General features: G+C 49.4%; 1 protein-coding gene across 1 annotated transcript in view; it reads left to right on the top strand.

Annotated features, from left to right (window-relative positions):
- The window catches only part of LNX2 (ligand of numb-protein X 2), a 35465-nt gene that overhangs the window by 5260 nt on the left and 17990 nt on the right, over positions 1–12215 (top strand). The window contains exons 2-4 of the mRNA XM_006831934.1: positions 4206–4453; positions 6137–6336; positions 11077–11439. Of these exons, the coding sequence (XP_006831997.1) occupies positions 4206–4453; positions 6137–6336; positions 11077–11439 (811 nt within the window). The remainder of the gene's footprint in view (positions 1–4205; positions 4454–6136; positions 6337–11076; positions 11440–12215) is intronic.

Below are 12215 nucleotides of genomic sequence, written 5' to 3'. Positions count from 1 at the left end.
GTACTGACTCCATGACACCTAACAACAACAACAAGGAGTCTCTGCAATGTCAGTTTGAACCACATCGTTGGCAGGTTCAAGCTCACCAGCCACTCGGAAACCCTAGACAGGGTCGCCATGGGTGGAAACCAACTGGACAACTTAACAACAACAATCCGTCACCAGTAATAACAGTGTCTTCTGTTTTACTATAAGCTTCCTGATGTGAATGTAAAAGGATATGGGGGTCCGCCTTGCTCGGAGTTCACACTGGGAGGAATAAGGAAGCTTCCAGGCCCGAGGAGGCTGATTCCTGTCAGGCTGCCCGAGGTCAGAAGTGCTGCACCCTGTTTCCTCCTTCCCTGTTCTGTCACCAGTCGCCCCTCCCCAGGCACCCTCTGCTTCTCTGATGGGTTCCATACAGGACTCTCAGCCAACACACAAGGCTTATTAGGGAAGTTGTTGTTGTTATGTGCCATGGAGTTGATTGCGACCCTGTATAGTGTTTCTGAGGAGCAGCTGGTGAGCTTGAACTGCCAACTTTGAAGTTCGAACGGTTTTGCAGTCTGGCGCATTAACCCACAGTGCCATTCAGGAGCAGAAATGTTGAGGCGACAGTTGTTCGGTAAGAACAGCCTGTCTGTCCCTCAGCCTCTGCCTGCTCAGGCAAGTGTCACAAAACTCCATTGACTCTGCAGATGAATAACCAGGGAGCACTCCACTCCACCCCACCCAAAGGTGCTTAGCTCCATTTCAACAAACCCAGCTCCCCCGATTAAGTGCCTGGAGGCTTACTCCACAAACAAGCCTCTGCTTGAAGACACTCACTGCCTGCTCTGTGGGATGGGAAGAAGCCCACCACTCTATTTCATGCTGTTCCTGCTGTATCTACCGCCTCCGCTTCTCGGCCGCTTCCTGGTGTCGTGGCTCTGTAGCTCCTGGATTAAAGAGGCTCAGTGCACAGGGGTCTTGGGGTCGCACATGGGCTCAGCTCCTCCTGCCTCTTCTTCCTTGATTGTAGTGAGAGCCCCTTTCAACTTCTGAAATGACTCTTTTAAACCCCAGTGGGTGGCAAAACTGATCAGTCCCCACAGAAGCGTTTCATACACCCTATTTGTGTGATCCCACCCACTCATTTTCTGGGAGTTACCAAGACTGTGGCTAGAAGCGCCATATTAAGCAATTTACTGCGCTGCAGTAAATCCACTTATATATAGGTGTTATGTAAAGGAGTGAAATCAGTGTGACATAAATCATACCGTCGAGTCGGTTCTGACCCATAGCGACCCTCTAGAGGGTTTCCAAGGAGCAACTGGTGAGCTTGAACCACCAACCTTGCAGTTCAAGCAGACTGTGCAGTCTAGCACATTAACCCACAGCCCCACCAGGACTCCTAAATCATACCGTTGTTGGTATTGTTACGGACCGTGGAGTTGGTTCCAACTCATAGCAACCCTGCATGGGGTTTCTGAGGCTGTAAATATTTACAGGAGCAGAACGCCTCATCTATTTCCTGTGGAGCCACTGGTAGTTTCAAACTGCTAACTTTGAGGTTGGCAGCCCGACTTGTAACCACTGCGCTACCAAAGCTCCTTCATATGTCATCATTTTCCCATAAGAGCCAGAATAGCAAGAGCAGAATTCTAACCTTTAGCAGGAACGAAAAGTACCACAGCTTGCCTCTTGGCTATTCCAAGAGCCCTTTGGTTTTATTGTAATGAAATGGAAGTCACACCTGCATGTTTGGACCCCTCCCTGGGGAGGTGAAGTCCTCCATCTCTGGCCAGTCACACTGCCCCCTGTTTGTAACAGGTGCCCACTGTCACCGCCACTTCCGTCTGCATTGCCACGGCACTTGGCTGCTCTTGTCTTACTAAGTTTTGATAAGTTGCATGAGTTTTTCTTCTATTGTTTTCGTTCACTTTTAATAAACATTGACCGCCCACCTCAAGGTCAGTGGTTTATAGCCTGCAGCCACTCCTCGGAAAGTCTACACAGAACTGACTCAGTGGCACTACCGCAACATGCAAAGACTTCACTCTGAGGACTAAGGTGCACCTGACCTGAGCCATGGTGTTTTCATATGCCTCGTATGCATGTGAAAACTCGACAGTGAATGAGGCAGACCAGAGAGAGACAGAATTAGTGTGTTCACTAAGGGATTGAAATTTCCATGGACTGCCAGAAGGAGGAGGAAAGGTGGCTTAGGACAAATACCGCCAGATCACTCCTTCCACATGAGGATAGCAAGAGACTCCACCTCACGGACTTTGGACCTGTTGTCAGGAGGGGCCAGTCCCTGGAGGGTCAGTGACAAAGAGGAAGTCCCACAACACAATGATTTGACACCGTGGCTGCATCAGTGGGCTCATGCGTGACAATTGTGACGATGATGCAGACCAGGCAGTATTTGGCGCTGCTGTGTGTGGGTGGTGATTCTGTGCCTCAGAACTGATTTGACAACACTTCACAACAAGACTAATCGCCTGCTGTACTGAGATCCCTCCTGAAGGGAGCCATGTTCTCTTCCTGAGTACCAACTGGTGGAAACTGTAAGCTAGGTTTTGCTTGGGTTTGGCTGATGACTAGGTTTTGTTTGTTGGTTTGTTGGAGTGCTCTTGCCTGGAGAGCGCGGGCAGTTTGCAGTGGTTCAGCCCCAGCCCCACACTTCTGTGGGAGAAAGACCCTAAAGAGTCTAGCCAAGAAACTGTATGCTTACTTCCGCTCTGGGGTATGAGCTTGCTAGGCATCAGAACCAAGACAGCAACAGCTGTGCAGTTCTGTGCCATGGAGTCGGTTCTGACCCATAGTGGCCTTGTACAGGGTTTCTGAGTCTGTAAATCTTTACAGGAGCAGAAAGCTTCATCTTTCTCCTGCGGAACAGCTGGGAGTTTCGAACTGCTAGACCTTGCGGTTCGCAGCCTGATTCGTAACCACTATGCTAAGTAGGAGGTCCACCTCTGCGGGATTACCCACTGAGAACAGCATGAACACTGTCAGACACAGTGCCGGAAGATGACCCCACAGGTTGGAAGGCACTCAAAATGCAACTGGGAAGGAGCTGCTTCCTCAGAGTAGAGTTGGCCATGCTGACATGAATGGAGTAAAGCTTTCGGCTCTTCCTTTGCTGCTGGGGCACAATTCAAAATGAGGAGACACCGCGGCAAGCGTGGATTGAAAAGCGAGGAACATATCCAGTCTGAATCTTGCAGGGCTGCTTTAAATTCCACACACAGCCTATCTGTAATTCGACTCTTGCCTTTTGATGCTACCATGCGGTCATTCCTCTCGGCTGGCTTGTCTCTGCTCACATGTCATCTCTGTTATCTCCCCCCCACACCCCACCCCACTTAGTCCATGTGTACTGTGTCCGGGAAAAGGGAAGAGCAGGATGGTAATGCTCTGAAGTCGAGAGGCAGTGGTTTGGTTTGGAAAAAAACTGCAGGTTCCCATTCCTGAGGCTCAACCAGCTAATGTGTAAAAAATATATGTATATATAATTAAAAGGGTTGTTTTTGTTTTTGTTAAGTGCCTTCAAGTCAGTTCCAACTCATAGTGAGCCTATATAGGGTTTCCGAGGAGTAGCTGGTGAGTTTGAACTTCTGACCTTGCGGTTCAAGCCGGCCTTGCAGTCCAGTGCTTATCCTAGAATGCCGCACCAGGACTCAAGAATAGAAAGGGGTATGTAAGCAGAATTTAAGAAGCCCTTATGGCACAGTGGGTTAAGCATTGGACAGCTAACCTTTAGGTCAGCAGTTCAAACCACCAACCACTCCACGGGAGAAAGTATAGAGGCTACTGTATAGTTGTTAAATGCCATCGAGTCAGTTCCAACTCAAAATGACCGTGTTCCAGGGTGTCCAAAGGAGTAGCTGGTGGGTTTGAACTGCCGACCTTGTAGTTCGAAGTCCAGTGTGGATCCTGCAGTACCACATCGGGAGTCCAGAGACAACTAAAGGAGCGTGCGTCTGTGTTCCATTGTATCAGTATTTACCTCAGTACAGTGCTTTATTGACTTATTCCTCCAGGCATAGTCAACCGTGCTCTTGGCATGTTTTTGTTTTAAGTGAGTGTTGCCCCGTGGAGTACAGTACAGCCCAGGCTCGATTGTGTGTGCTTCTGGGGGGGGGAGGGGTGCATGGAGTCCCCCTGGTCTGTTGGTGATGTCTCAGTGTCTCGCTATTAAACCTCTTTTGTCTTTTCAAACACCTGCTGTTTTCCCCCAGGTGCCCTGGGGCTGCTGATCACCGACTTGCCCTAGAAAAACGAAAAAGGAACAAAACTCAGCCAGAGGTTGAGATTGAGAATGGACCCGCCATCATAGACCTCCCTGGTACGGTATCACCAGAAGCCATCTGTCTGGGGACAGGACTCGTGCCAGCGGAGCGGAACCTGACCCCCGCGCCTCTCCCTGCCTGGACGGAGGAGCCCGGCCTCGACAACCCTGCCTTCGAGGAGAGCACCGCAGCTGACAGTATGTGGGCATTTTCAAGCTGCGGCCTGGCCTTCCTGTTGTTCCCTGGGGCGGCTTTACTGAGGTCTGGTTTACAGGCTACCAGAGCCACCCATTTTAAGTGTTTCAGAAATGAGCCATGGCCCCATCCCACTGAGGAAGGGGGTCCTCCCTGCCCCCCTTTTCTGCTGGAACTGGGAACTCACCAGTTAGCGTGGTTATTAGCATAGGGTGTGTGTGAGTTCAGACACCTGTTAGCTTCTTAACATAGTAAATCCACAACGTGAAGAAAAACAGCCGCCAACTCAAGCAGAATAGAAACTCAGATGAACTGCCTACCCATGCCAGGCACTGTGCCGAGCACGTGACAGATATTAACTGATTGACTCCTGGTATGCTGGGGTGGCGCTGTAGGATAAGCATTGAACTGCAAGGTCAGTGGTTCAAATCCGTCATCTGCTCCTCAAAAACTCTATACAGGGTCGCTATGAGTCGGCACCGACTAGACAGCAGTTTAACAACAGCACCAATACTGTAACAGCCTCTTGGGGGGCCGCTCAGTCTCTGGCTCAACCTCCCACAGCTAGTAAACGGCTGGGTGCACCTGAACTCCAAGGTCTGCTTCTAACTGCGGCACCCTTTGATGCCACCGCCCACTCTATCTCTAGTCCTCCTGCAGTGGTGGGGGGAACTGCCCCCCACCCCCCAAGGATTTCTAAGACTGCCGGTCTTTACAGAAGCAGACTGTCAAATCTTTCTCACCCAGAGCGGTTGGTAGGTTTGAACCACCAACCTTTTGGTTAGCAGGCAAGTACTTAACCACTGTGCCACCAAGCCTCCCTGTAAATAAAAGCAGCTTCCCTGAAATCACGACTTCATGGCAATGGTTGCCCAAAGCGACCATCTAAACCAGGAGAATTCATGGCCGTCTAGTCGCTTCTGACTCAAAGGAACCCTAGGGGGGAGGGGAGAATTGTCCTGTAGGGTTTCCAAGGCTTTTACAGAAGCAGATTGCCTCAGCTTTCTCCCAAGGAGCAGCCGACCTTTGTACCTCCAGGGCCCCTCTCTGTCTAAGACAATAGAAAGCCTTCATCACCAATCATGGGCCTACATATTGATAGTTTGTTGTGCTCTTTACCTTTCAGATAACTTCCTTTCACACATTCCTAATTTAAATTCTTGGTGGCACAAGTCCTAACCCTGCCTCATCTCCTGAGTGAGACTCAGTGTAAGGCCCACCTCTTCTGGGAGCTGGATATTTGCACACGGGGCTGTGGGCCCTGAACCTGCACTGCCGGGCCCATTGATGACTGCGATGATTTTCTCTTTCCATTTCTTCATCAGGTCACTGTGTCCCAGGTGGTCTGAGGCCTACGAGGGGCCTTCAGAACGTTCATGGAACTTCATTGTCTTTTCGTTTCATTTTCCATGAACTTGTTGAAGCCCCTGCTGTTACCATCATCGCTCTTCCTGGATTATTTATTGATCACTTTTGAAAGAGGACATTTTAAACTCATTTTAGCTTACAGTTGTTTTACATTTTTCTTTATTTTTTGGTCATTCTTTGTCTGATCCAGTGGTACTTTTTAGTTTTTAATCGTCTACTCACATAAGATAATTTTATTTACCTAAGAAACCCAGACATAAAGCCTGCTTTTTTCTTCCATCCATCGATCTCGCTCTCTCTCTTTTTAAATTTGGCAGCCGTGCAACAGCCACTGAGCTTACCCGAAGGAGAAATCACCACGATTGAAATTCACCGATCGAATCCTTATATTCAGTTAGGAATTAGCATTGTGGGCGGTAATGAAACACCACTGATTAATGTCGTAATCCAGGAAGTCTACCGGGACGGGGTCATCGCCAGAGACGGAAGGCTCCTTGCTGGAGACCAGATTCTTCAGGTACCTGTTACAATCTGCCCATTTGTACCTTTCTGTTCTTGTTCATAAACGTAAAGCCAGCTCCAGATGCCACTCCGACTCACGGTGACCCCACATGTGTCACAGCGGAACTCTGTTCATACAGTTGATAGTTTGGGAAGTAGATTTGCCAAGCCTTTCTTCTGAGGTCTCTCTGCGTGGGCTTGAACCTCCACCATTCTGTCAGTAGCTGAGCACTCACCCACTGTGCCACTAGGGTTCCTTCAGATGAAGCTTAGCTCTGTGGCTTTTGGTGCAGAACAGATGAGACTCGATCTGTGAGTTCTCCTGTTTCCCCACATGCACCGAGTCTCATTCTTCTCTCTACCTTCATTTCCGGTCCTGTGTGTGATCCAGCCCATGGTGTGCTGACTCTTTCCTGGCTTGGACTCCATGATTTAGTAATTTAGTGTCAGTCCCTCCCTGCTGCGAGCCCTGGTGTGGGCCATAGGTTAAACACTCCACCTCAAGGTTGGTTTGAACTGCAAGGTTGGTGATTCAAACTCACCAGCCGCTCTTTGGAAAACCTGTACAGAGTCGCTATGAGTTGGAACCGACTCGACGGCATACAACAACAACAAGAAGGAGCCCTGGTGGCGTAGTGGATTACCCCTTGGGCTACTAACCACAGGGTCAGTAGTTCGAATCCACCAGCCGCTTCATGGGAGAAAGATAAGGCATTCTGCTCCTATAAAGATTTACGGCCTCAGAAACTTTATATAGGGTCACTAAGAGTTGGAAACGACCCCACGGAACACAACCACCACCACCACCTCCATCCCTTTGGACACTCTTCTCCCATGATCTTTATCCCAGGCCCAGTTTCCCATCCGTCTGTTACCTTGGTAGTCTGATTTAGCCTCTTTGACACGACTCGACAGCATTTGACAACAACCATGATTAAAACCTCCGAAATCTAGAGCTCTCTCTCGTAGCCCAGGCCTGCCACGATCCCTTACACATGGCTCTCTTCTTCATCCGAACGCCTTCTCAGCTGCAGATGTACCAGTTGTTTATTTCCTCATCCCATCACCCACGTATGCCGTCAGCAGATGGGTTGCAGACCCCCATGTTCTAGGCTCTGTACTAGTTGCTAGAAGTAAAATTGAGAACAAAGCACAGTTCCTGTCCTCCTGAAATGTTCGGTCCGGTGAGGAGTCTGGCTGCTTGCCTTCTTGCATCCCTCCAGGCAGCTCATTCCCACGTTCCATTTTCTGCTCCAACGAAGGGCTGTTCAGTCCATCCCGGTGGCTCCTTACTTGAATTCTAATGGCACTTCCTGCTTCCTGTCCCCCACTCCACACATGAGTTACAGCATGTGATCTGCATGTTCTGCATGTGTGTGCACTGTCTTGCTCCGGCAGTTGCAGGCTCCTCACAGCTGTGCCTCTGAGAAGTGCTCGGGTGGAATACAGGACCCTAACCAGAGAAGCAGCGACACCAGAGATGGAGGCAGAGATGAGGACATGGAGAGAAGGAGCAGCTGAGGACTCTAGACTCATGGAAAGAGAAAGGCTGTGTGCTGGCGGCCAGGAGGCAGGCTTGCAGAATGTGCCCTTGGATTGTTTAAATGATTATATATTCCTGAGTGTTTTTGTGTACATCCTCCCCTCCCCCCAGAAAAACAAACAAACAGAGGAAATGGAAGCAAATGCTATTGAATGATGATGCATGGAAGGGATTGTAATCATTTCAATGAAACGATGGTGTAAACCGATGTTCTCCCATATAAACTATCACTCAGTTCACAATCAAAACTTAAACCAATGTGCTCAGGGATGGAGCCTGATCAGTAGAAGTGGACCTGAATGTGGCATGCTTAGTAAAGTAGAGCATCAGTGACCAAGAGGAAGACCCCGACCAGATGGAGGGAAATGGTGGCCACAGCATTTGGCTCAGCCCGAAGAAGCACAGTCACCGGGCAGTGTTCCGCTCGCCAACTCGACGGCACGTAACAGTGACGACACCATCTGGAAAAGTCATCTCTTGTATTAAGACAGTGGACTCCCCAGGGTTTTCCCGCTCTTGGAAGGAAATCTCCATATAGGGATTTGGGGGCTTTTCCTTTCCTGTCTCACTTGTGTCCCACCTCTGGCCTTGTGGGACTCCCCCGGGCGTGTTCAGGTTCAGAGCTCTCCCTTTACGCACTCTTAGCATGGCTGAGGCAGACTTCACTTTTAAACAGTGTCTTATTTGCTAAATACTAAAAAGAAACGGGAGACTCGGGAGCATTCTAATCCAGTTTCTGTGAAGTCAGGTTCCCGATCTGCCACAGCGAGCTCTTTACTGTAGTCCAGCTCCTGTTTTAAGCTGTTTCTACTGCCACTGCATGGTCCCATCTGTGAGGACCACCTGGCCTGGACTCCTTAAGGTGGCACATTGCATTGAAGTGTTAGAGTGTTAACTGGAAGTGTGGTGCCTCAAGCCCACCAGCCACTCTGCAGGAGAAAGATGAGGCAGTCTGCTTCTGTAACGACGGCTTAGAAACCCAGTGGGGCAGTTCGAGTCTGCCCTGCACACTGTTGTCTCAGCAGCAGACGGACGTGTTTTCCTCACTGCGCAGCTCCTGACCTGAGTCTGCTTAGAGGGAGTCTTAGAGCCGTCTGCCCAGGAACCTTCTCTGAGATGTCTTGACCCAGGTGTCAGATTTCCACTTCCGCAGGCCACTCTGCTTGTCCTTGCTGTAATTGCAGCAGACATTTATTTCTATGTTTTGTTCAGCTTTTGTCATTGGGCTTTCATACTCTTCTGTTTTGGAGAATTGTTTAGTAGCGTAACTGAACCTTTATGCCTCAGATAAAAGAATAATTATCTGAAATTACTGACTACTTTGGGGAAACTAACTCCAAGGTATTAAATCTACATTTGGTAAATGCCAATAAATAATTACTGATTATAGACACACACATTAGTAACTCCAGTAATAACCGTCTGAAACTCACTGTAATGATTCAAATTGGAGAAAAGTATGGTGGCACAGTGGGTTACGTGTTGAGCTGCTAACCACGAGGTCGGTGGTTCAAACCCACCAACTGCTCGCTCCCCAGATGATGTACAGCCTTAGAAACCATGTGCAGGGCAGTGGAGAGTCCAAGTCACCTTGATGGCTATGTGTTGGTTACACTGTTGGGTTTAAAGAATACTTCACGGTTTGTTGTTGTCACTTGTTTTTAGTAAGGTTTAAACCTTAAATTCGATCCCAAGACCAAAGTTTTAGGGGCTCTTCTGGACTCCGTGACTCCAGGAAGTCTGGATTCCAGACTTTGAATTTGAAATTCTGTTCTGTATCCCCTGACCCTGCTCTTGGTCAGGAGTCTTCTGTAGAACATTCATGAATCATTTCCCAACATTTTAATCAAGGCCGAGGAGGGCTACAGAATGCATGGCTATCACAAACTTGGAAGAAGAGCAAATTTGCATGGGACATCTATGAATTTGGTAACAGAATGTTTAAGAGATGCCAACAGTCCAGAATCAACAAAATTAAAATTGGTAGGATTCAAAACTGTCAGCCCCAGACACGCAGCGTGGAGGCCTTCCTTCAACACAGAAGACTGAGGGCGATCACAAACACCTCACCCAGAGTCTGCTCCGGCATCTGGGTCTCTCCTGGCCGTCATCTCAGTCAGAGTGAGAGAGGAACTCTAATGGTGATCAATACTAGAAGTTTCGTTCGTCTGTCCCTTGCCTCGTTGAAGCTAAGTGATTCCAAGGCTACAGAGTTTAATTAGTAAGCATGTGACTTGAATTATGCTACAGTACACAGATGTGTTAAAGAAGCTACGTGAGATTAGGATTATCTGCTTCTCTCTAAAGCCACATCACAGAAGGTGATGTCCCTGGAACATGCTGCTTTTTGTAAAATACAATTCCATATTTTCTCTAGATTTAAATGTATCTGGTTTGAAGAAGTCAACTCGCAATCCAGCATAACTTCAGTGTCGGATCCACTAGCACCAGCATTTCCTTAGCATTTGCCATATACCACTGCTGTCCGCTCAGTCCCACGGTGGTCCTCCGAGTGAATAGTGAACACATTTTACAGATGAGGAAACAGCCTCAAAAAGTCATTATCATTTCCTACCGCTTTCCCTGGACTTGGTGAAACCCAGCATCACCCACCCAGTAAGTGTTGGAACCCAGGGCTCTAACTCAAGATGTCCATTACCATGATCTTAGCCCGCTGGTGGCTGACTGGTCTGAGAGAGACTGCGGACCCCCCGAGACTATGGCCCTGAGTCACCCTTCAAACCTGGAACTGAACTTGAACTCACCCCTGTGTCTCAGCTTCCAGCCAAACACCAGCCGGGGCCTGGAACCAAGGACGCATGCAGTCCTTCCAGCAACCAGCCATAGGAGTTCAAGAGGGGGCAGTATGTGCCCAGAGTGAAAGTTCAGCAGGCAGGCAGAGCAGGGACAGGAGAGCAGGCAGACTGGAAACGGGAACCCAGGGAGGAAGTGGGAGAGTGATGTTACCCTGGGAGGACTGTGGTCAATGTCAGGAAACACACCGCTCATGAGCTGTTGATGCAGACCCAGTCTGCTCTGTAAACAGTAAACAGGGACGAAGCTCCCTGTGAGCTGACTCTAAGAGCCCTCTCTGGAAAGGCTATTTAGCGCCGTTTTCTCTGTAAGTCATGACCTCAGAGCATTGTACAATGTCTGATTTTTCCCGGAGGGATCTGGAAACGTCTCACCATTGTCCTCATTTCGTTTTCCTAGGTCAACAGCTATGACATCAGCAATGTGTCGCACAACTACGCCAGGGCCCTGCTGTCCCAGCCCTGCAGCTCACTGCAGCTGACTGTGCTCCGAGAGCGCCGCTTTGCCAGCCGCGCCCACTCAGACAGCGGCTCCCCGCGAGAAGAGGTTTTCCACGTGGTCCTCCATAAGCGGGACTCCAGTGAACAGCTCGGCATTAAGTTGGTGCGGAGGACAGATGAGCCGGGCGTTTTCATCCTGGACTTGCTAGAAGGGGGCTTGGCTGCCCAGGATGGACGGCTCAGCAGTAATGACAGGGTGCTGGCCATCAATGGGCACGACCTGAACCTCGGGACACCTGAGCTGGCCGCCCAGATCATTCAGGTAAACGCCGTCTGACAGGTATTCCAGGTGGTGGCTGTGGTATTGGGAGCCGTCAAGTCAGTTCCAGCTTGTAGTCACCCCTTCTGGGGCTGCCTAGGCGGTTGGTCACCTTTCTAGGAGCAGATGGCCTTTCTCCCATGGAACTGCTGGGTGAGTTTGAACCGTCAATCCCTGGTCAGCAGTCAAGCACTTAACCATTGTACCACCAGGTTCCTTTGTATTCAAGGTACTCAGCCTTCATTATGATTTGTCGATGGTTACTTGTGTTGGCAGATAAGCCTACAAACTCAGGGATATGTGATATTGACAAATCGTGCATACCCCAAACCCACTGCCACTGACCTGCTCCCACCTTCCAGCGACCTGCAGTAGAGTACAGCTGCCCCCCACAGGGTTTCTGAGACTGTAAGTCTTTACAGAAGCAAACGGCCTCATCTTTCTCCCACAGAGGGGCTGCTTGGTTCAAACTACCTAACACCTAACCCAAATTCTCCCAAGTCTACAATGTGTTATTGTGAAGGCCTGTCTTCTCCAAACAGTGCCTGTCCAGATCCATGACCTCTTAGGCAGGCTTCCTGGGGGTTACAGGGTTATAACTTCACACTCATCTCTTATATGATCTGTGTTGTTGTTGTTAAGTGTCATAGGCTCGATTTGGGCTCCATCCACCATCAGTTCACAGTATTAGATCCAGGGAGCAGCTGGTGGGTTTAAACCGCCCACCTTGCAGTTTAGACTGACTCCTAGGGACCCCATGTAGGGTTTCCAGGAAGCAG

Source organism: Chrysochloris asiatica, unplaced genomic scaffold (genome assembly GCF_000296735.1).
Source record: "Chrysochloris asiatica unplaced genomic scaffold, ChrAsi1.0 scaffold00005, whole genome shotgun sequence".
NCBI lineage: Eukaryota > Metazoa > Chordata > Mammalia > Afrosoricida > Chrysochloridae > Chrysochloris > Chrysochloris asiatica.
Note: the sequence above shows the minus strand (reverse complement) of the source record. Positions and strands in the feature narration are given on the sequence as shown.